A 25462-nucleotide genomic window follows, 5' to 3' on the forward strand; every position below is an offset into this window, starting at 1 on the left:
CAACTCCTAATATTCTGTGATTCTGTGAGAAGTGACTTGCAGGTGAATATTAAGATGCCAGGTTTGTTTTTATACTGCTTCAAAATAATTGGTGGTGTAATTCATTTCAATGGTCATCCCTAGAAATTACAGTGAGTACTAATTCTGCTTGAAAAACTAGTTTTGTCTTCAAAATCCTGACTGTGTCTGAAGTTCCTGAGTCCATTCATCTGTATGTTACAGCCACCACAATATTGTCTGAAGCCTCCCATCTAATTAACTTCATTTATTATTATTATGTGGGAAGTATCTGAGAAGGCCAACAGGAATGAATACTTAATATGAAAACATCTGCTATAAATCATAAAAATCATCTTGCATGGGAAGAGTATGTAGCCAAAATGACGTTGCAGAATGAGTAATGGAATGTAATCTACACCTTATTATCCTCAAACTGTCTGGAAATACAATGTGAAGCTTTGGGCTTTTATTGCTTAAATTGTCACATGAAAATATTTTGTATTTCAATCCAAAACTTCACTAGTGAAAAATTCCTTAGTATGTGTGTTTCATTCACAAGTAGCTTCACAATTTAGACTTTTCTTTTTTATTTGGATGTGGCTTTATGCAATTTCTAGCTAAATCTGTTCCTTATGTGGAAGATGAAATGGAAGTACCTTTAACTCCTCCGTACAAGCAACAAAGATCATGGGTTAATTTTCTGTGCACGGGACTTCAGGAAGAACTTATTTCTCTTTCTGGTAACAGGTAATTGTCCTGTCACAAATCCTCTAAATCATAAATCCTCAAAATAAGTGCAAAAATAGTCTCTCTGTGCATTGGAAGTTATGTTCTTTGAGACAGCTGCATGTATTTTGTGTTCTGTGTGGAAGAGTGAACAGAGTGTATGATCCGTATCTATGGATTTTCAGGAGAGCTTGAAAAAGGAAATGACAGTCGCTATGGTAGACCTCTGTCTCCTAGGGGACTGAAAAAAGGAGTCTTCTTTTATGAGTAGGCAACAGTAAATATTTATGTACATAGCACGTATGCATGTGTGTATACACATATTTATACATATGGCAAACATAGTTGTTGAGCAAGTCTCACCTACAGAATCTCCAGAAGAGATACAGGAAGAAAGTATTGTCTGTGTTTTGGGGATATTGTCCAACAATGCAATTTAAGCCTTTTCATGCTGACATACAATCAGGATTGCTTCATCCTTTCCTTCTCATCTTGTTTTTGAGACTAGCATTTTTTGCCTTCCTGTCTTTCTCACATATGCATGAAGAATTTAAATACGCTTTTGGGGAGGGAACTACAGTCTAGCAAGAATTCTTACTTGGTGCTGCTTTACTTCGTGAACCAGCCTTGATGGCTTCTCTCACTCTTTTCTCTTCACTCTGGTGTTGCATGAAGTGACACTCTATATGGAGGAGAAAAAAAATGAATGATTGAATGAATGAATGAATGAATGAACTGAAAATTTTGAGAGAAAACAGATCTTTAAAACATAGCTTTGTATAATCAAAATTCAACAGCTAATGCTGTTAAAGGTCATACTTCCACGTATTGTTTTATGTTTTGTAGTACTTTGACTGCCGAGCCCTCTAGGGAATACTTAGAATGTTTGGTGTGGCGATCAGAGAAGTGTCGGGATAATATGAATTCTCTTTTGCTTGTCGGTAAGGATTTATAATTGGTGATCAGTTTCTAATTGATGTTGAAGAGTTCCATGTACATGGAGAAAAATGGAACGAAAAGGATAATGTTATATTACAGAGCACATCCTTGTTGAAGATTTATCCAGTTAATGTAACCCTCTGAAATTTGAATTATCTGGTTCTTTCAGTACATATAAGATAGTTTGAAAACATACAAGTTGGTATGTCATGTAACCTTCTGTGGAGGTAGTTTGGATGAAATAAGACTTGTTTCATTATGAAAATGTTCAGCTCACTACCGCTAATTATATTAAATAACTGTTGTAACTTAAATTTGGCGATCTATTGAACTCTTCTCTGTGTGCTATTTTTCCTTAAATAAGGTTTCAAACAGTGTATCAATCAATAGTAAAGTACTGTTAAAGGAAAATAAAGTTATAGCTTGACAAGACTAGAGTTCATGTTAGGAAGCAAAATACACAAACCCAAAATAAGCTGCAGGTTATTTCTGACAGCACTAGAATATGCATTACTACTGCTCTTTAATTTCATTTTATTTGCCTCTATTTTACAAGTCTGAGTATTAAGTTACATATATTGACTTCTAATGTTGTTCAATCAATTTCTACATTCATTTGTAGTTGAAAATAACGTATGGTGGTCTCATTCCTATTGAAGTTCTTTTTTTTTTCAAGTAAGGACTATTTTAGGTCTTTGTAAGCATGACAAGTAAACCCACATACAACGAAGATCATTTGTAACTTTAGTAATGCAGCTACACATTATTAGATCTGAAAAAAAATTTAACACACCCATTACTTGTTCATTGAAGTAAAAAGCACACTTGCTGGGCTAATACTAACTGCTTTGCTCTTGAGTGTATTAATGGTTACTGAGTTACAAACGGAAGTAAAAACAATGGATCTGTGTAGTAGGTCATCACTACTTGGGAACTTTCTTTTCAGATTGACATTTTGTTTTCATGTTTCTAGATCATTAATATTACATCTTGATCTCTGGTTCTGTAGAGCATCAGACTGTTAAAATGGAATGTCAGCGACCTTCGCTTACAGATCTGAAGGAACTGCTGCGACCTGAGGTAGAAGCACCAATGCTTACCTCATTAGAGGAGGGCTGGTGGCTTCATTTGGGATTAAATCTGGTCTCCATGGAAACTTTGGAGCAATTAAATACAGATGCCAGCAATGCAAACAGTTTGCTTTCTACAGAGGTAGAAACATTCACACCATTTACACCCTATCAGTTAGAAAGTAAGTATCTTCTTTTCTAAAAAAGTGATGAAGAGACTTTAACAGTAATCACACGGTGACAGTTGCCTCCAGGAGGGAACGAAATGGAAGATTTCTTATTCTCAAGAACAAAATACTTTACAGCATTATGAAGTAGCAACACTACTCCAATTAAGGTGCACTTTCACAAACTTAGAACAAATCGTAGGAACAAAAGTGTTTAACTACACAAAGTTAACTTTTGTGTTAATGTGCAGGGGAAAAGTACCTCCACCAGCCAGACTATTTTTTAATAAAATAGTTTCATACAGGGTAATTTCTTAACAAATAATAACATTTTGCTTTGGATTATTTTAAGAAAGCAGATCTTCATGTATTCCTATCTGCAGAAGGTCAGTGGGGAGAGTGCTTTACAGTGAAAAGTCTTTATTTTGTAGTGCTATTCAGAGTGGTTTTTAATGCTGGCTATGGTTTTAAATGTGAACCACTCAAATTTCACAATTTCTTATGGACCACTATGCATACTTATAATTAAACTTTAACAGAAAATGCAGAAAAGTTATTTAGATTTTACTGCATAACTGACCTGACTGCAAGGCACCAGTTGTGGTTGTGCAACTCCAAGGATTGACAGTAACATGATATATTGTCAAACAAGTAGATGCTGCTCATTAAAGAGCATTTCCCCTTAGCCACTTTTCACATATCATAAAGTGTTTGGCTGCTGTGTTTAAAAGAGACGCGCAGCAGCAATGCGAAAAAATGCAGTTCAAGTGAAGCACGTCTTTAGAGGAAGCTAATTGCATGGTTACTTCCTTTATTTTTCTAAATAAATTTTGATCTTTCAACCTTTCTTCCTAATAAAATGTATTGCATCCCACTTCCTAGAAATCTAACACCAGTAAGCACCATGTAGATGGTGAAAACTTCTCCAGACAGTGGGATGGCCTTCTGCTTCTCAACATTGCACATTTGTACTCAGGACTAATTGGTACAAATGTTCTAAAAGTAGATTCTAATGATCTGGGAAGGCAGAAAGAAGAAATACAAAAACGCTTTCTCTATAATTATCCAAGATAGTTAACTCCAAGTGGCAGAAAGAAAAGAAAAAAATCTATATCGCGGTGAAGAAATTAAATATTATTTTTGATTTTTTAGGATGGCTTGAAGAGAAGACTTCTGTGACAAACCAGGAGCTACTTTCTGCTGAAGGACGTCAATCGAATACAGTAGTTAATCCTTATGTGTCACTACAAACTCAAGGGCAGAACTTTGCCCTGCATAGGAATGCTGCGTCATCTGCCAAAATTCACAGTCCAAATGCATCTGTGGATGAGCTTACTGGAGGAAGCATCAAAAAGAATAAGGTAGAAGGTGCAATTTATTTCTTAAACCAAGAAAAGAAAACGCCCAAATTAGCTGAATCACTCAGCTGTAAAGATATGTCTTCTAAACAAGAAAACTCAGCCAGTAGCCAGAAGTCTGCATCATTGGCACTTGCTGCAAAATGGGACAATGATGATTCTGATCTGAGCAGCTTTATCATGCTGAGATCTAATCACACACTCCCACAAGGAGATGAAACAAATGGTGTAGACAGTGCTGAAAAAGGTACGTGAACCAGTTTACTCTGACATTTTTTCAAGCTTAATTCTGCTCTCCTATACCAGTTACGATAGATGCTAGCTCATGCTAGTAGATTAGAGGGGGGAAAAAGTCCTCCAAAGTGAATGATAACATTTTTATGATTTTTAATGTAGCTGAATTTTCAGCTAAGGATCTTACCTTCTGTTTTATCCTTTAGCTATCTTAGGGATTTTGTTTGCTTGTTTTGGTTGAGGGTGTGCTTTGGTTTTCAGTTTGGGGGATTTTTGGGTGTTGGGAGTGTTTTCTATGAATAAATACACGAGTTTAATCCTATTCTGACAAAGTGACTTTAAATGGTACTTACTCCAGATGATCTCTTCTGTCCATATGTTCTGAATAAGATCTCCTGGCCTCTTTGGAGAAATAGTAGTTACAATTGTAGTTATCAAATAGTAGTAGTAACTAATAGTAACAATCAATACAATTATCAATACAACATAGCTTAGACAATGAAGAAGACTTAAAGTTCTTCTCTGGAAAGAGCTATTTGAGCCAGTTACCTTGATGCAAACCCCATAGAAGAGTGAGGCAGAAGAGGTTTTAGGGAAAAAAGAAAGGTATTGGCAGTCCTATTCTTGCTGATGACAAAGCTTATGAAAGCATTTCAGGCTATGTGTTGAGCATTACAGAAATGCAAAAATAGAGAGATGGAAAAAAAAGTAGAAGAAATACCCTATTTGATTTAAAAAATCAATATTTGTGACACAAGATATTGGGAGACAGTGACATATTTCCAAATTCGCTTTTCAGGATAAAGTTGTAGTAAAAAGGAATATTTTTCTTTTTTGGGGGGCTTGTATGGCAGAATTTTGACAATAATTTGATCTGTGTTTAAGTTATATGTCCCAGCTTTTACAAAAAAAAAAAAATAAAAACATAAAAAATTAGAATTGCTACGTAAAAGCCTTCAGCAATCATTCCTATAGAATAGAATTTGGATATTTATTTAATTGCAAGCGCCTGTAATCTTGTGAAGGAAATTATTTACTGGTAAAATACAGCTGTTTCTGACAAGTGGTAGAGATGCATAAAGCACTTCCACGGCCTCAAAACAACGGCAATTTTAAAAGGACATCGAGGTACCTGAACTGAAGTTTTATGCTACCATCTACTGGGCTCTGGCTAGAACTGCATCTGCTAACGAGAAATCCAGATGCACTTAAGAACAAACTATGCTACATTTACGAATAGGCTTATGGAGGTTTAACAATTCAGAATATGTTTACAGGCAGCCACCAGAGTTGCAGATCAGTTATTTCTGGTGTATGGAGAACCCATTAAAATGTGTAGGTCTTGCCACACTGATGTAGAAATGATGTAAATTATTGTATACCTTTTGTAACACTGAAATGTTTTTATTAAGAGTGGTGCTAAACTTAACTGAACATAAGAAATGTCAGCACTGCTTGTAGGGCTCTTTCTCTATTGTCTATGTTGTTTGGCTTATTTTTTAAATATCTCCTTTTGTATAATATTTAGTTCAGAAAATAGACAAGTGGGAAGTAGCAGAAACAGTTTATTGATCTAGTTTTGAATCCTGGATAGGTCTTAAAAATCAGGTTTTTTTAACTTATGTAGGAAAAAATTATTTTTTCCTTTTCTTTCTGTCTCTGTATGTTCAGTTTGTTTTGTGAGGAAGCTAGGAAAAATCAGCAATATTCAGGAGACACCTATTCAGCCAGAACCCTTCTCAACATTAAAGAGGCGTAGGTCACAACCAAAGCTCTGTGGGCAGAAGCTGTAGATCATGCATCAGTACTTACAAGGAAGAAGGGAAGGAGAGTTAGAAATGCTAACCAGTTGCAAAAGATAGCTATAAGACTGGAGAAAAATTATTATTCAATAAGCAGTTCTTCTTCCCCTCCCCCCCCCTCCCCCCCACCATTTTCAGCTTCCATGTTCCTTCTGGGTCCCTTACAGTATTTAACCTTTTCTACTCACACTCACTGAGATATTTTTCATAGTTTGATCTCCTTACAGCCAGCAGCATCTTTCCTCTCACAAGTATTTTTTTCTCCATATAAAGGCATATGAGCTTTCCCATGGAGCTATATTATAGAGCTATCGTACCAGCTTCTTAATTTTCCCAGCTCTGTAATTCTGCCCTGAGGAGGAGGAACCTGGTAATACCTGACTTGTGGGGCTGTAAAGGCTGACAGCGCCTCGTGTCTCTCTGAGTCTTGATGGTATTTCCATACTATGTGAGCCCATGCGAAGAATAAAGAAGTTCAGGAAAAGAAAATGTGTCATAGAAACTATGTAATTTGAAAACATTTTTGCATGCAGAGTCATTATGGAACAGTTTTCTTATTTACTGAGCTAGTTTTGTGATGTTTCTGCTTAAATCACATGTGGTTTAATGATTTAGTGCTACAGCCTGAAGAACAGCATATGCCTGCTCGTGAAGAGGAAAGTTCTGCTTGTGAGACTGTGAGAATAGAGGGAAAAAAACAAGAGAATGAGGACAGTGTCACAGTTGATATTCAAGCATCAGGTATACTGGTTTTGGATATGCTTTATTTTATATACTTTTGCAATATAATTTTATATGAAATTGTACTACTCAGACAAGTATGGAAACTTTTGGGCTTAGCCTATGCTCCACGTGACTGAAAACATTCTAAATAGATGGGATACTTATTTTGACACAGGTGTGGGAGCAGGGTACAGAATACTGTCTTAAGACTAAAGACTTTTGTCATGCAGTAGAAGTGGTAGAGAGGAACCTAGAAGATATTTATCCAAGACACTTTACAGCCTCAAAATAAGCATACACAGTGCAAGAAAGTTGTAGACCTAGCACAAATTAGTTTAATTTTCCCCAGAAATGCTTTCACTCCAACCCTGTGCTTAATGTGGGAGTCTGTTTCACAGAACCAGTGAAAGACATATGTGAAAGCAGTGTTTTCATCTCTTCCCCTCTGAGATGGCAATCATGTAACAACTATAAGCTTATTTTGTAATTATTTTTTTAAATAAATTTTGAAGCAAGACTTCTTTAATGCAACTGGAACAAAATTAAAGCTTTTCTGCAGTCAAAACAAAAACTTAGCATTTTGCAAAGTTATTATTTGTTGAGACTGAATATCCTATTGCAGTCCTTGAAATAAAATGTGGTTCATCAGGGTGGCCTTGCACAGGAAGGAAAGACAACTTCCTCAAAACTGAGCTGTAGCCGAAGCAGAGATTAGAAGATTCACACTATCTTACTTAGCAGCAGTACATTGAAGATGCATGATTAGAAATACACTTTAAAAATAAAATTGTATAGTAGTACAGAAACGCCTGGATGAAGTTATACAATAAGCATCCAAAATACTATAGTATCTGACCTATTTCCATAAAGGCTGAAAAACTAAACAGAATAATAAACCTTTTTCCAGAATGCCTGAGAAGTTGAAGTTATTCGTTGCTCTTATGAAATAGTGTGTTGACCAAGTGAAGCTAAGTCAAATACTAGTCAAAGAGTTTGTATAGGTCAGTTGAAATTATTTCTGAAAAGTAGTAGTAAATCTTCGAAAATGAAGAATCACAGAGTTCTGACCTTGTTGATGGCTATGGAAGAGTTTCAGCTTCCAGTTAAATACCAGGAGAAGGACTGTTTCAGTTGAAGTAGCAAGTAGATAGAGAGGGACTAAGTTTAGACTACAAAGTAAACAAAGGCTGTAGAACAGTGGAATAACAGTACAATCTTAGTCACAGGAGCAGGAAATCCCAATTTTTCATTCTGGGGTTCAATCACTTTATGAAACAACATGGTAAAACTTCATAACAATAACATGGAATAACGTGGTCCACTTCTGTGAGAATCAACTTAATTCCACTACCCAGGAGGCTGCCTAGCTTTTCGATTAATGTTAGGGCTTTCACAAAGAAGCCAGTGTTGCTTGTGTTTTGGTAACTCTTTCAAATATGCTTGTCCGGTAGTGGTATATAAAACCAAACTTTATTATTATGTTTTGCTTATTGTGCTGTCCAGAAAGCCAGTGCCAGGCACACTGCCTCCTGGAAGAAGCAGCCACTCCTGTTCTAAAAGATTTGATGCATCTGGGTGTACTTGCTTCTGTACATTGGAGCTTTGACAGGGTTAAACACGACCACACAAGGTTTTTCTTAAAACAGCAAGAGAAAGCGATATGCAGTCATTTTAAAGAAGGTATGTCTTTTTTTAAAAAAATGGTTTTTCCTTCTTTAGTACTAATACAGATTTAGTTGTTGTCACAAGGTTCAAGCTGTTTGATGATTTAATGATAAAACTTTCAGCAGTTTACATTGTAAAGTTACAGTAATTGATTTCCTCTTTTATTTCCGAAATAATATCTCCTTCAGCGTTACATTTATGAATGTGAATATTGTCATACAAAAAGTATTCTAATTGAATTTAATTTTAAAGTATTTTAGATGGCTTCAGAAATATGGCTTCTATGTCAGACAATATTTACATTATTTTTTCATTCTAGATTTTAAAATTAGAAGCTGTCTGTGTTTCTGTTGTTTCATTCCTTTTAGTAGCTATTGCTACTCTATGATGCTAAGCCTATGTTAGAAATGAGAAGGAAAATTATCCGTATGAATTTGGTTTCTCACGTATGCAATCCATTCCTAATGAGTATTTCTCCAACTATGTAGGAGATTCCAAAATCTCCATGGTAACTCGCTTAATTCTTTTATTGCCTTCCTGGTTTTAAATAGTTTCACGATATCCAATCTCGTTCCACTTTACTCCAGTGTGTGCTGATTCATTTTCTCCTTAATCCCCCCAGTGAACATAGGAAACAATCACTTACTATGATGATATTAGAAGATTATTATTCCTCTGCTGATCTTTTCTTTCTGCACTAAATATCACCAAATGCTCCAATCTTTCATGATAACATGGTTTCTTACTTCCTGGCTTTGTTTCTAAATGACCTGTGTTCCTCACTGAGTTTTTATGGTGAGTGGTCTCAAGAACTGGACATAGTCCTTAAGTTTCAGCACCTTCACTGACAGATGGAAGTCACTCTCTGTCTTTTGATACAGATATATACAAAATATATGTTGTTTCTAGATAATTCTTCTGCATGCCATGTTCATAAGACTGATTTTTCCTTTCTAAGTGCTTCACTTATTTTTTCTAATTAAAAGCTGTGTTGAGCTAATGTTTTGCTTGTATAATGCATCTCGTTCAATAATTTCTTGATCAGCTGTCTTCACTTATTCTTTAATTCTCTTCCTCAACCATTTTTAGCCTCTTGAAGTATGTTTTTTATTATTAAGTCCACTCACTCTGCAGCAATCACCTATTTCCTTTCTTAAGATAATGAACTACACTACTCCCTGTGTGCAGTTCCCAAAAATGCCTTCCTTCTTCTAGTAATTCCTTCCTGTTCAGTCAAGTCCTTGAAGATTTCTTCAAAATGGGTACATAATACAGAATAGGTAGCACTTGAATTGTTTTATTTACTTTGTGGGTCAAAGAAGAAACAGAAGACCGCCAACTTTACCTCCTCAAATAAGGTTAAGATTCTCATCAGGAGAGGCTAATGAGGTGTGGGGAAGGTGATGTCAAGAAGTTACGACTACATGGATCATTACTGGAAGACAATAAGAATTTTTCTCATTATGTGTGTGAAGACTGGCTGGGTCCAAATAATTTGCCATAACAAACGTGGTTTTCGTAGTCTAGAGTTTGTTTAAAATCTTCTGTGAAAAACTTAATTTGAGGTTATCCCTGCTTTAAAATTGCTTATTGATTAGTGGATAATCTGCCATTTTGATTTCTTGGAAAGAGTTCTGAAATGTTTGGAAAGCTGGTTAGATGGAGTTACAGTGCTGCTGGAATAGTTGGTGATTTGACTAGTCAGAGGAGGAAATAGTAATGTGAACAGCTGGGCTTGTATAACGGACAAAAAGATGGGAAATGTATCAATTTCCGTGTTTATTTAAAGATTGCCTTACTAAAATCAGGAAGGCTGTGTGGATTTAATGGCACACCTAAGGGAAGTGTTATCCCCTCTTCCGGCAAGCACCTTCTATCGCTACACAGCTTTCAAAACCACCTCCCTGTGTGCCACTTGCTCTGGGTCAGATGACATGGGAAAAGCTATCCTATATCATAAACTATTTACCAAGATCAGCAGATCTGACCTCTCAAGATTATGCCTGTGTAAGCATGTTTAATGAAAATTCTGAAATACTAACATCTTTAAAACTGATTATATAGGTATAGCATGATTTCTGAACTGTTATACAGACGACAGCTGTGTCTTCTATTTATAAAGGTAAAATGGATGAGAAGGAGATCAGGCTGTTCAGACATGCTGCTTTGGTGCACCTGCTAGTGACAGTTCGAGATCTTCTATTAACGTGTGGCTTGGACACAGCACTAGGTTTGTTTTTAGTAGTGAAGAAACCAAATGCTTTGTGTGTATTCTGCAGTCCATCCTTCATGCTTGCAGGCTGTGATTCTTTGTCATCAGTGCACCTCCTGCATAGCTTCAATACGATGTTCAGCCACCTATGCTTCCTTATTTCTGTCCATTAGAAATTAATCCACTGTAGATTGTACTTTGGTAGTATATATGCTAAGTTCATTACTAATACTGTTAATGCTGTCACATGGATTTGCCTAACATTCCTATGAACTTCCAAATGTATCTTGTGTTGTGTCTCAGAATGACTAATTTTCATTGGAAACTCTGTGTGGAAACTGAGAAACATGCAAAAATGGCATGTCCTTTGTTATTTACAATCGACCTCCAGTGAGTGTGGCACAATTTCCACCTGAAAATATTCTTAGAATCCCAGAATGGCAGGGGCTGGAAGGGACCTCGAAAGATCATCCAGTCCAACCCCCCTGCCAGAGCAGGATCACCCAGAGTAGGTCACAGAGAAACACAACCAGGCGGGTTTTGAATGTGTCCAGAGAAGGAGACTCCACAACCTCTCTGGGCAGCCTGTTCAGTGCTCTGTCACTCTCACAGGAAAGAAGCTTTTCCTTATGTCTAAGTTGAACCTGCTGTGTTCCAGTTTGTGACCATTGTCCCTTGTCTTGTTGCTGGGCACAACTGAGAAGAGTCTGGTCCCATCATCCTGACACCCATGCTTTACGTATTTATAAGCATTGATGGGATCCTCTCTCAGCCACCTCCTGTCCAGGCTAAACAGTCCCATCTCTCTCAGCTTTTCCTCATATGAGAGAGGCTCCAGTCCCCTCATCATCTTAGTGGCTTTTAGGTTCCTCAGAAATTAAGTACTTTAAAAGAAGGACATTTTAAGCAAAATTTGGAATATTATCTAACAAGACAAAGATTTTGAAGTTACAGTCCAGTTCTTAGCACTGGACTCCTAAGATGTTTGGGACTTTTTTTAGCTTTTCTGGTCTTATGCTATTCAGCTTTGAAATATGAAAAATTTGTTTTAACCCAATTTTATGCCTGAAATGATAATGCCACACTTGTCAAGTTCCCATAGTTGTGTATTGTGAATTTTCAGGTAGATCTTTTGGAATAGATTTTTAAGGAGTTGAAGTTAGCTCTTATGAATGCTCTAGGAAAGTCAGGCTCCATCTGTCTTTGTAGGAGATAAGGCAGTTCAGAGCATTTAACTTTAGTCACTCTGAATTATCCATTGATGGAGATTGTTTCCTTAAAATTGATGTAAAATGGAAAACATCTGCCATAAATGGAATGATGGGTAAAACAAAATATTTTGTATTCACTTAAATGTTTCGAGCAATAAAAAAATGTGAATAAAAGTACAGAATGAGTGTGTAAGTGGAATCCTAAGTAGAATTCTTTTCTACAATTACTGTAAGCAACATAGCAGCATGGGAGGAAGACAAATGAGTAGTTCTTCCTCCTTTGTTCTATGGTAGCAAAATCACTCCCAGATGATATTTCAGAATTACACAGCACCTCTCCTCGATCCCAGCAGCACCTCACACAAGAAACTGCACAAGTAAAAAAGACCTGAAAAAAAGCAGAAAATTGAGCCAGATACTAAGTAGGCCCTGTAGTCCTCACTGTTGTGATGTGGTGCTGTGTCGTTCATCACATTGTTGTCTTAGAGGTATTTTTCATTTATCCATTTTCAAATAACCCAAGCATTGTTCACCACAAAAGGCATAATTCAGAGTCGAGAAATAGCTGTGACAATGTGAAGAGTGGTGAAAACACAGGACAAGTAAAGCTCTGGACAGTGGGAGTATAAATAAATCTGATACTTCGTATAAACTATATAGACTAGTTAAATTGAAGTGTTCTATAGTAGTAGCTAAAGTTATATGGCAGGTACTACAGGAGGTATAGCAGTTTTATAAAGGCCACTTATGTATCTGATTAGTAGGAATAGGATCCTTACATATTGGTGAGCCATTCCATTTTTATCCCTTTTGTGCAAGATACAAATTTTAAGTTGCCAAATCTTGGCAATTATCGTTTTTAACTACAATTACTTCTTTTGTTGCTTTATTAACAGGTTATTTGTCCAAGGCAAAGGATATCTATAAAAACATCTTCGAATCCTGTTTGAATAACATCTGGAGGCAGTTGAAGATTGTTCAGTACAGCAGCCAGAAAAAGCATGAAACAAATCCCAAAATAGCAGCGCTTCAGTGTCAAATGTTAAATTGGATGCAAAGTTATGGAGAGGAACACAGTGTTAAGGTTAACAATGTAAACAATTTTTCTGACCAAACAAAACTGCCTCAAACTACATGAATAATTATAAAACCGCCTTTCAACAAGCACTGGTTTATGGAAGAAAGTGTTATAATTACCTTTCCCACTCAAAGTATCTGTTAAATACGGGTAACATAAAGTTTAAGACCTCTATTAAGAGCAGTGCAGGTTTCTGTTTCATCAAATCTCCCCTTGTGGCATGACTGAAAAAATGTGCATATGAGTTTTAACATTGCCAGGGCGTCATCTTGTTGCAGGTGGTTTTGTTTCCCTAGTAAGGGAAACAGAAGGGATAAAGCATACCATTTTTTAAGTGTCCTGACTGTCTGGAATAGAATTTATGCTGCTGAACACACAACAAAAAAAAAGAATCTTCAAGCTTATTTCCATTTATTTTAACTTTCCATACTTCCCTTCCTGAACATTTCTTCTTCCTTTGTTTCTGTTAAGAGTTACACTAAGAGCTCTGAACATCTTTGAAATGGTGGACAAAGTAAACACCTTCTCTGGTAATGATTCTTTTTAAAACTATGCCAGTTTTGAAGTTTCCAATCTTTTTCAACTATTTCACCTTGAGCAGTATTTAGCTGAGTCTCAGAGATAAGTGATCTCTGCCAGGAACACTTCTATGTAGTCCATCTATGGTCTGGAAAATCTGTCTGATTAGTTCAGCAGTACATCTAATACCTCCCTCCATCACCATCTTGCAGGCTGAATTCTACTTATCTTCATTTTAAGGTTTGCCTCCATAGGGATTAAGCCTCTAATGTGACAGTAGTAATACGTCTAGTGCAACAGTAATAATGTGGTATAATGTCTTTAGATATTATCTTTAAATAGCATTTTTACTTTGAATCAAATATTCCAATTTAGCATTTCTTCTAGAACAGCTTTATTCACAAATCTGAATTCGGATACTGATATATTCTGTAATATTGTTTTCTCCAAGTCTTGTAATAACACATATATCCTCCTGAGTTTCAAATCATTGGCAATAGGAAAAAAATGTCCAGCTAAGCTATGACCCTGGATATGGGGAGAGCAGACTTGAGGCTGCTGAAGGAGCTAGTTGGTAAGGTCCCCTAGGACTCTGATTTTGAAGATATTCGGGTCCAGGAATGCTGGTCACTTTTTAAGAGCCATCTCTGAAGAGTGCAGGAGGAGGCAATTCCAAAGTGTCCAAAGACAAGCAAGAGGGGCAGAAGGCCAGCTTGGCTAAGCAGGGATTTTCTTCTAGAACTTAGGCAGAAAAGGGAAGTATACTGATGTTGGAAGCAAGCACAGGTGACATGGGAGGACTAGAGAGATGGTGTTCACCAGAGTAGGGAGAAAATTCATGTGGCCAAAGCTTAATTAGAGTTTCAGCTGGCCAGCACTGTGAAGGACAACAAAAGGGCTATTTAAAATATGTTAGCAGCAAAAGGAGAATGAGATATAACATTGGTCTGTTGCTTGACGAGGTCATTCACCTCACAAATAAGGATGTGGACAAAGTGGAGATGTTTAATGCTTACTTAACCTCTCTCTGATGATCAACGCTGATGGTGGTGTTGACGTGGTTGCAAACACGATGAGAAAAACTTATCTACAAGGTTGCAGATAAGCAGGCACTTCTTTATTTGCAGCACTGGGGAACACAGAGGAAGACCCTCAAATTGTGTTCCCTGTGAGGACAGTAGTCCTCTTTCTTTCCACAGGGCCCCATGGACATGAACTACACCAAAGGCATATTTAGTCAGTCCATACGTTAGCTTTCTTTCCTTTACTTCGTTCCAAGGCTCGGGCTAATGCAATCAATTCTGCTTTCTGTGCAGAGGTTGTGGTAGGCAGTGCATGTGCCTCCACCACTGTATTTTCAGTTGTTACCGCATATCCAGCGTAATGGGTTCCATTCAAGACGAAACTGGAGCCGTCTGTAAATAGTTCCCAGTCTGGCTTCTCAAGGGGTACATCTCTCAGATCCTCTCTACTGGAGTATGTACGCTCAATGGTTACAATGCAGTCATGCTCCAGCTGCTGCTCTTCCTGTGGAGTATTCAAAAACACTGCAGGATTCACAAAGTTAGCGGTTTTCAAAACTACATCATCTTGTTCAGTAAGTATTACTTGATATTTCATCATTCTGCTAGGGGATAGCCAATGACCCCCCTTTTGCTCCAAAACTGTTGTTACCATGTGTGGGACATAAACTGTGATAGTTCTTCCCAGAGTCAATTTCCTCGCCTCTTGTATCAGTATTACAGTTGCAGTGACTGCCCGCAAACAAGAAGGCCACCCTTTGTTTGCTGAGTACAATTGTTTGGAGAAGTATCCCACCGGTCTTTTCCAGCTTCCCATCCTCTGTGTCAGGACTCCTAAGGCTCGGTGCTGTCTCTCATGGACAAACAATTGAAAGTCTTTAGTCAAATCTGGTAAGCCAAGAGCTGGTGCTCTCATCAGAGCCTCCTTGAATTTTCGGAAAGCTTCTTGCTGTGGTTTTTCCCACACAAAAGGAGCAGCTTTCTGGGCCTCATATAATGGCTTGGCTATTAGACCATAGTTCATGATCCAAGGCCTGCACCATCCTGTCATGCCCAGGCATGCTCTTAATTCATGCACATTTTGAGGTTCTGGAATAGCACAAATAGCTTCTTTTTGGTCTATCCCCAGCTGTCGTTGTCCTCTTGAGATTTCAAAGACCAAACAGACCACAACTTCACTCGCGATTTGGGCCTTTTTCTTAGATACTTTGTACCCATTCATTCCCAGAAAGTTTAAAAGTTCAATGGTTACCTGTATGCAAGCTGGTTTTAGTTCTGCAGCTGTTAGAATGTCATCTACATACTGTAGGAGTAGATATTCTGGTCTGAGAGTCACAGTCTTTTCTTTAGTCCACGCTTCCAACTCTTTTGCCAGTTGTTTTCCAAAAATCATGGGGCTGTTTTTGAATCCTTGCGGTAGCCGTGTCCATGTTAATTGTATCTTACATCCTGTTTGTGGGTCTTCCCACTCAAAACCAAACAGTTTACAACTTTCCTTTTCCAAAGGGATGCAAAAGAAGGCATCTTTCAGATCAAGCACTGTAAACCACCGATAACTTTCTTTTAAAGCTGTTAACAAGGTGTATGAATTCACTACGACAATTTGCAGCACTGGGGAACACAATTTGAGGGTCTTCCTATGTGTTCCCCAGTGCTACAAATAAAGAAGTGCCTGCTCATCTGCAACCATGTAGATAAGTTTTTCTTGTCGTGTTTGCGACCACGTCAACAGTGGGACCTGAGGCCCACAGAGCCCTGTGCTGGAAGACTGTGACTGGGGCAATGATAAATGCCCAGCCAACCCTGAGCTTGTTTGAGATGTGCTGCTCCAGCTGAATGTTTATATATGGAGCCTGATGGGATTCATCTCAGCATACTGAAAGAGCTGGCTAGTGTCATTGCAGGAGCTTTTGCCGTTATTTTTCAATGGTCTTGGAAGTCTGGAGAGGTCCCAGTTGACTGGAAGCTGGCAAATGTCCCAATTTTCAGGAAGAAAAGAAGAAAGACCCTCATAATTACAGACCTGTCAGTCTCACTTCAGTGCCTGGTAAAATTATGGAGAAGGTTATTTTAGAAGTTACTGAAGAACACTTGAGAGACAATATTGTCATTGGTCATAGCTAGCACAGGTTCACAAGGGAAAAGTCCTGCTTAACTAACTTAATTTCCTTTTATGACAAAGTCACACATCTAGTTGACGTGATGGGTTTGGATTTTAGCAAAGCTTTTGATGCCATCTGTCATAAGATTCTTCTAGGCGAGATGTCAAGCACGCAGCTAGACAAGTCCTTAATACGCTGAGCAATTGGCTGTCAGGTCAGGCTCAGAGGGTTATAGTAGATGGGGTTATGTCAGACTGGGGCCAGTCACCAGTGGAGTTTCTGAGGGCTCAGTTTTAGGGCCAGTGCTCTCTAATGGTTTTATAAATCATTTGAATGCAGAAATCAAATGTCCATTAAGTGAGTTTGCTGACAATGCTAAACTAGGAGAAGCTGTGATCTCCCTTGACAGTGGAGAGGCCTTACAGAGAGATGTGGACAAGCTAGAGAGCTGGGCAATCACCAACTGTAACAAGAGCAAGTGCCAAATTTTCCACTTGAGATGGTAGAGTCCTTGTTATACATATAAATAGGAGCACAAGAGGCTGGAGAGCAGCCCCGCAGAAAGAAATCTGGGGGTGTGGTTTGATAGCAAGTCGAATATAAGTCAACAGTGTACCCTGGCAGCCAAAAGGCCAACCATATCCAGAGGTGCGTCAAGGACAGCATAGCTAGTTGGTTGAGGGAGGTGATTGTCCTACTCTACATTGCACAGATACAGCCCACCTTGAGCGCTGTGTGCAGTTTTAGCATCTCAATATAAGAGGAGTACAAGGCTATTAGACTGTGTCCACAGGAGAGCCACCAAGTTGGTGAAAGACCTCGAAGGCAAGACTTAGAAGGAGCAGCTGAGGTCACTTGGAGAAGAGAAGGCTGAAGGTTGACCTCATTGCAGTCTACAGCTTTGTGAAAGGGAGCAACGGATGGGGAGATGCTGATCTCCTCTCTCTGGTGACCAGCAAGAGGACAGGAGGAAACGGAATGAGGATGCCTCAGGGGAAGTTCAGATTGGGCATTAGGAAAAGGTTCTTCACTGAGAGGGTGGTCAGTTACTGGAACCGGCTCCCCAGGGAAATGGTCATGGCATCAAGCCTGTCAGAGTTCAAGGAGCATCTGAATGATGCTGTTAGTCATGTGTTTAGTTTTCGGTAGTCCTGCAAGGAGCAGGGAGTTTGACTTGATGATCCTTATAAATCTCATCCTACTTGAGGTATTTTATGATTGTCATTCTGGAAAATTCTGAGATTTCCATTTCTGCTACCTGCTTAGTCAATCTAGTGCTTTCTGTGCAAATGAGAAAGAAAAATGTGTGCAGGATAAAAGAACAAATTTTTTACAGTACTACAGTTTCTTATACTTGTCTTCATCCAGATACTAATCATTACAAGAATGGACTCTGAGAGAGAAAAGGCTGACCTCATTCATGCTTTGTCTAGAGTAAAAGGTAAATAATTATTTTTGAAAGAAAATTTGGCTGTTATTCTGTGCTTTGCTGCATTCCTCTTTGTATGGGTTTTGCAGATGTCTCTCCCTTTTTTTCTCATCAGGAACCTTTCTATAACATTTCACACTGTTTGTTTCCTAACTCTTTTACAACCCTTTCTTCTTTCTTGGAATTTTATTTTCCTCTGATTAAGAGTTCAAGTATGATGTTTTCTGTTGCAAGAGATTGAAGTTTCATCTGTCAAGTCTAAGATTTATTTAACATAACGCAAATATATGTGTAGCCAATTGCCTAATTATAATTGCTTCTGTTGTCTTGGACAGATTTTCTCTTTGTTTTAGCTGATTGGTGCTCACAAGTTCTCTTTCTTGCAAGTTTATTAAGAATTTAGAAGTCTTGACTAAGATCTCTAGCATAAAACCTGGAACAAGTAGTTACATACAGATCATGACTTCCCTTAACTGTCTGTTGCTGACCTTGTTTTCTCCTTTGCTAAATGTGTAAGCATAAGCTGCAGTAATGTATTAAACTCAAGGGAAAAAAAAATAGTTTTCTATATCCTGTCTTTCACCCCACTGATGTAAGCAACACTTTAATTAATTCATCATTTTACCTGTAATTTTTGCACAAGCTTGTTCAACATCTCTGATTCAGCTAGTAAAAGAAACATGTTTCAGGAAGATTGTTATTTGAGCCTGTACTTATGTTTAGAGCAAGCCACCGATTCCTTTCATATCGCTTTTTAAAACCCATTTTTGTAACTCCTTGCTTGAACCTTATCAAGAGTGTCATGTATTGCATGGTTCTTTTGCCTTTAAAAATAAAGTTAAATTTCCTGTGCTCTTAAAAGAAAAAAGCCTGTCTTTTAGAATGTTTTGAAAGGGAGGAGGCATGTTCACAATGCTTTTACTAATAATAATATTTAATGAAAAGTATTTTATGCGTTTTAAGATCTTAAGACTTGGTTGCAAACACAGGTCAATCCAACTAACTAAACTTTTGGAGAGACATTTGTGTTATACAAATATGCCTTTTTAGCTACATCTTCCAGTCATACTTTTGAAACTTGAAGTATACAGAACATGTAAAGGAATTTAAATTATAAAGTTATAAAGATGCTTCCTTTTGCATTAGCCTTCAATTTTTTTATTTTAAGGTAATCTGATTGTGAGTTTGAAGCATGAAACTTATTCACATTACTTCTTCACACTGCTTCTTCCTTGGGTTAAAAATTGAAATTTCTAAATGATTAAACCCGTTAGTGCAACACAAACTGAAATTGTGTAAGACTTCATCAAGGCAGACAATGTAATACATAAAATTTTAATATCCTGTGTTGTTCCACATCTGCTGCTTACTGCTTTGCATTGATTCATACCGTAGAGGCTTATTTGTTTGATTAAGTCTTTAATCCTTTATGCAGGTTTAAAAACGATAGATTTTAATTATGAGAAAAAAGGACCCTTTTTAGGCTGTAAAGATATCATAAGAAGGTAAGTTAAATTCTTGGTTTTTGAAAACAAAATCTTTACTAATGTCAGTGAAACTTTTGTCACTTCTGTCCATTTCCATGGGACTTTCCAACCTGGAGTAAAAATTTCAGAATATGGATCTACAGCTTCATTCTGGGAGGGGAAACATTTGTCCACCCTCTAGTAAAATGCTTGGAGGAATGCTGTGAGGCTTTGAGGAAAGTTTAGAATACTTCAGTTGCATGTTTTTAACTTTTTGTTTTGGTTTGCATGTTTTAGAAGGAGATGGGGGGAAAAGGCATAAAACAGAAAGTATGTCAAATTACGATGTTGCAGGAAAATATGAATACTTCAAGAAAATAATTGGAGGAGGGAAACTACAGCTTTGAATTTTAAAATTAATTTTGAAAGAAATTACAGTTTTAAATTCAAGAAGAGGAAATTCTTTTTTTGTAAAAGGAGTTTAAACAGTGATAATTCTTCAAAGGAAAAATGTGTTTATTTTGTTCTGATGGTAATTCTATCTGACCTTAATTTTATTAATGTTTCGTTGTTTTTTAAGCCTTAATAGATATTCCTGTGTTATTGTACATAATCTGCAAATTGGACCTGACTTCCCTTGGACACAGTTCTCATTAGTAATGGAATATGACTATTCTGAAAATTCTTGCTGGAAAAATCTGTGCAAAAATCTGAATGTTACTTACATGACTTTTAAAACCACCATCCCTGGAACAATACAAGTAGGTGAGTGCCCTCCAGAATTGGAATAAACAATTGGGCCGGCATATGAAAGGCAAGCATTTTCTGTTCCATAAAATGCTACATTCATGTGCCTGTGGAAGAGAATAAGCTATAAATTATGAAGGTTAAGTCAAGCAAACAGCTGGTTTATCTTTACAGCAAGAGAGGAAGGTGTTTTTCTTAGAGCTTGGGCTGGGTTTTGGCCAGGATGCAGTACTAAATGTTGGTTGATAGAAGACTTGTGCAAAGTTCACAGGTTGTTTACAGTTGCTACAGGCTGTATCCACCTTTCCTCATCCTAACAGAACATTGCTGGACATCTAAAGGAATATAAATTAAAACCTAATTTCAGAGATTCAGAAGCGTGTAGTTTTGAAAAAAAAAAGAAAAAAACATATAATGGAAACATTTTAATGGGGATGAATAAAAGCTGCATTTTTAAAATATATATCTATTTAAATACCTAAATGTATGTTTAGTTTTTTTACTTATGAAACTATTATCTTACATATACAAAATGTTTCAGGGAATTACAGTGATTCCTTTCTTCTGGAGGTACAGATTCCATATGTATTTCTGACAACTGAAGGTCTTCTTAATATGCCAGATATTCTTCAGCTTTTGGAATCCAAGTAAGTGAAAATAACCTATTTAATCTCATTGACTGTTTATTTTCAGTTTTCCAAGACATGTGTCTTGTCCTACTATATCATGTAGTAGCCATCTTCTTGGCTATCAGGTACAACACTGCAGTTACACTATTAGCATTTTAAGGGACAAGAAGATAATTTTTCTGCTGAATTTGATGATAGCTTAATTGTGTAGGCTCACGCAGATGTCAACCAGAGTGGAATTGGCCATTTGTTTATTTCAATGATAAGCTGGTACTTCTAATCAAAACAACTTTTTTCATTGTCTACTTTTCCCTGAGAATCATAATGTTACCCCCAAATATCTTTTGCTTTCATGCTTCCTGATACTTGAAAGACTTTGTATTTCATTATCCCTAAAATTTGCTTTTGGATTTTTTTGTGTTTTAACTACCAGAGTTATGCTAAAACTAATTTTCTGATGCATCACAGCTTTTGGAAGAGGATAGCTTAAAAATAAAAACAACTTTATTTGTAAAATTCAGGTCTAGTATTCACTTAATTTTTAATACTCTTTAACCTGTACAGAAATTTTCATGTTTGTACATCATTCCACATGTGCATTATTTTATTAAACATCATTTTTTTTGCATTTTGCTTTTCACAATAATAAATACCTTAGAAAAGTAGCTTTCATCACAAGAAAAAAAAAAGAAAGAAAGAAATAGGGGACAGAGCAGCAACATCTCTTAAACATAGTGCCAGAGATACAGATGGTTAATTTCACCATATTGCTGAAGAAATGTGCTAGTTTCTATCCTTGCTGTATCATCATCAGCTGTGAAGCCATTTTTGAGCTGTGTCTAATTGCAGTTCAATAGGAAAAAACATTTTAAAATTTTACATTTCAAATTTGAACATTTAGTTTGACATGTACTTTTAAACTAAATAGTAAGGAATTCTTTTTAGGACTTTCTCACTAGCTCTGTTTAGCACTAAGTGATAGCTCTGTTTAGCACTAAGTGACTAAATAGGTGAGCAAAGAGCTGTATGGTTTCAGAAAAGCTTATAGTTCACTTTTTCGTTAATGTCTGAATACACGATGCAAGTTTATATGGGACTTTCTCCTGGCAGATTCAGGTTTAGGTCTCTTGTGTTTTCCAGGGATGAGGCCAAGCAGTGTGACGATTGTTCTCAACTTCCCCACTTAGTCAGCCAAGACTCTCCTAAAGGCCTGAGCATGTGGTGTTCACTCAGTGACTCTTTGCCTCACAGCTTGTAACAGGAGGCTGTGCTGCTGGCAGTTCTCCTTCACACAGAAACGTTTAGGATCATAACCAGTAGCAGTCTTTTCACTCAGTTTGTTTTCCCTGTGCTACACAATCAAGAAAGGAAGAAAAGAAATGCAATGTTCATTTAATTCCTCAAAAGGGGTATCTAAGTATCTTTTCTTGATTTATCTTAGTTTCTGTATTACGTCTTTTTTTGTAAACTCAAAGGTTGTACATTAAGGTCATACTTGGTGCAGTAAGCAACATAATTGAATTAATCCAGTAATATTTCATTAAGTCACTGCTACATTGATGCGTACTCTTTGAATGTGTCTTAAAGTGAGCTTGAGCATTTGAGAAAGATCAAGGTATGAAAAGACTGTGATTTAAAAGTATATATAAAGAGATGTATGTTATTAATTTCTTTTAAGAAAGTCTTATCATTTTACTTAACTAAGATTTAATGAAATAATTTGACTTCTTCAGGTACAGCATTACCTTTGTTGAAAGAAGCAGTAGTTACTCCTTAAGGCTCTTTGGAAGTACAGATCGATACGTTGTGTTGACAATAGATGAATGTACTGCTGTCTTTCTGCAGGTACAAATTGAAACTAGTATGTCCAAATTCTGTTATGTGTGGGTCACTTCTAGGCCGTATCTTCAGCCTTTTAACATATCTTTTCTTCCTTGTAATCATACTTAATTCATGCATTGTCTCATGACACAAATGATTTGCAAATTCATTAACTCCAAAATTCTGTCTGTGCCAGTTTGACTAATTTCAAATGTTTTCATGTCTCTACCTACATTTCTTCACAAAAAAAGTATAACATTTGACCTGATATTGGATTGTATCAAATATAGTTAAAGGGTGAGTACTTGAAATTAGGATAGTGTAAAGGAACATTGTAATAATCAGTTAAATGTATCTGTGACTGTACTTACCAGTGTGCATGTTAATTCCTCCCATTTCAGAGTCTAAAGAAGAATTTGTCCTACTTCTAATAAAAAGTAATAGTTTAGATGATAACATAATACTTGAATTCAGGTATGCTGAAAGACAGATGACTTTACAGGTAGAAGAAATGCTACTGAAAGACACGTAAAGAGTAAAATAATCAGTATTGCAAGCACAGATAGACATTTTTATATGCTACTGCAGATGCTACTGCAATTAGTGATGTTGTACTTTATGTGCTCATTGTAGGTATAATATGATTTGTTTAGGTTAAGTAAGTACATCAGAGGTTTATAACACTATTTTGCATTATTAAATTTCTCAAAAATCTTAAGAACGTCCTGAAAAGTTAGCAGCAGTGTTTCCTTTTTAAAGGAGGGAAAAAGAGGCATGATGCAGTCAATCAGCTTTTTAAAGACCACACAAATTAAAAGTTGGAAATACAACCTAGTTTTCCTGTCTTCCAAATGTGTCTTTAATACCTGTATTATTTAGCTGTATTTATGTTTGATCTAACTTCTGCATAATACAGTGATGCACATTAAAAGCTTGTGACAGCCATGTTTTCATTTTTTGTATTAATTTTATGGTAGAGTATGGAAGAACTAAATTATAAAAAATCCTGTGATAATGTACTATCGAAGCTGATTGCACTATCACTCCAATACACATGCTGTTGGATTGTTTTCTATTCCAGAGAAAGACGGAGTTTAAAGTAAGTTATGAAATTCTTTTGTTATCTTGGTATTTTAAAAACAAACTTAAAAGAAAAGGAAGATGCTTATTAGAACAAGCTAACACTTTTTGTTCTTTGAATTTCTCTGGAGGAACACATTTCTCTTAGAACAATATGAATATTGTAAGATCACATTTCTGGCATGGTTTTGACATTTTACTTAGTTACAGTGTTGTCAATCACCTACTGAAAAGCTCAGTGAAATGACAGAAGTAACAGTGATCACTGGAGACCCAAAAAAAAAAAAAGTTAGTGAAGATATTTATCATATGTTAGGATCTTTTTAATCTTATGCAAGAGGTAAAGAAATGGTTCTTATTAAAAGAACAGCATTTGAGGCAGGTAATGTTAATGCATACGTCAAGACAATAGGTCCAGAAATTTCACAAGACTAAGGATATTAACTTACATTATTCTTTATAACTGTTTGAAGTAAATTAACCCTTACATATGCATGGTTATCGATTACTGTGTAAGCATCACTGTACATCATTTGCAACAGGGAGACGTTCTTCCAGTGTTCTTCCAATCCATCGGTAGTTCTCCTTTTGCTTGGAATCACAGCCTTGGTTGACATAGTTCATAAACATTCCTTTGTTACCTACCATGAGATTTTGTTCTATCAGCAAGTGGTAAATTTTCCATGCATCACCTTTCCTCGCTGTATATATTTTCTCCCGTGACTGACCCTGATCCAGTCCTTTTGCTTCAGGCCAGACTTGCTTTGCTGTTAGCTGACTCCATTTGCTTCATCACAGTGCACCCTTCAGCACTCAGTCACTTCATTTGTCCTAGCTCTCCTTTCACAGATATTAATGCTCAAACTGTACTAGTATTCTGTATTCAAAGAGATTAAACAAACATTTATTAATACATGGAATAAATGTTTTTGAATTATTACATGTGTATATTAAATATTAACAGTCCAATGAAACTCTTTTATAGGTACAGTCTGAGGGGAGATATTCTGCTTAACCTTGTCATAATTTATGCCACTCTAATTGAACTTACACAGAAGTCAGAAGACTTTAAAGTGAAGGTAATTTTTTGGTACACCGACAACATGTTTTAATCATCACAGTATGGTATTTCTAAAGTGCTTAATCAAGTATGCATTCTACACCAAAAAAAACATAAAATAGCTCAAAATTACTAAAATAAGAGAGGGGAGCTTAATTCAGCACTGCTGAAGTCAGTGAAAAGACTGTTGACTCCAGTAGAAGTTGATTCAGATTCGAATAGCAGCTGAAGTGTTTTTATTACTAGGAGTCAAGAAATGAGATTGTACCTTTAATTTTATAAATTATTAGAACATGTATTAATTGTGTTTATGTCTTAAAGTTTCAGATTAATATGTCACTAATGTAGTAGAAGAAAAGAAAGTGTAATTTTCTCTGCAGTCTGCTAGTTTGCTTTTTTAAA

At 36.6% G+C, this 25462-nt stretch overlaps 1 protein-coding gene across 1 annotated transcript; it reads left to right on the forward strand.

Moving 5' to 3' along the window:
• Positions 1-617: 617 nt before the first annotated feature.
• On the forward strand, positions 618-25079 carry LOC104548661 (chromosome unknown open reading frame, human C9orf84; the record flags this gene model as incomplete). Its single annotated transcript, XM_010194746.1, has 15 exons — positions 618-747; positions 1573-1667; positions 2675-2917; positions 4055-4507; positions 6912-7037; positions 8523-8699; positions 10807-10914; positions 13004-13191; positions 18197-18269; positions 19693-19762; positions 20304-20488; positions 21012-21117; positions 22833-22944; positions 23898-24019; positions 24986-25079. Coding segments are annotated over 15 exons (2282 nt in total), but the record flags the coding sequence as incomplete, so codon positions are not given.
• Positions 25080-25462: the final 383 nt, after the last annotated feature.

Source organism: Mesitornis unicolor, unplaced genomic scaffold (genome assembly GCF_000695765.1).
Source record: "Mesitornis unicolor isolate BGI_N332 unplaced genomic scaffold, ASM69576v1 scaffold9811, whole genome shotgun sequence".
Lineage (NCBI taxonomy): Eukaryota > Metazoa > Chordata > Aves > Mesitornithiformes > Mesitornithidae > Mesitornis > Mesitornis unicolor.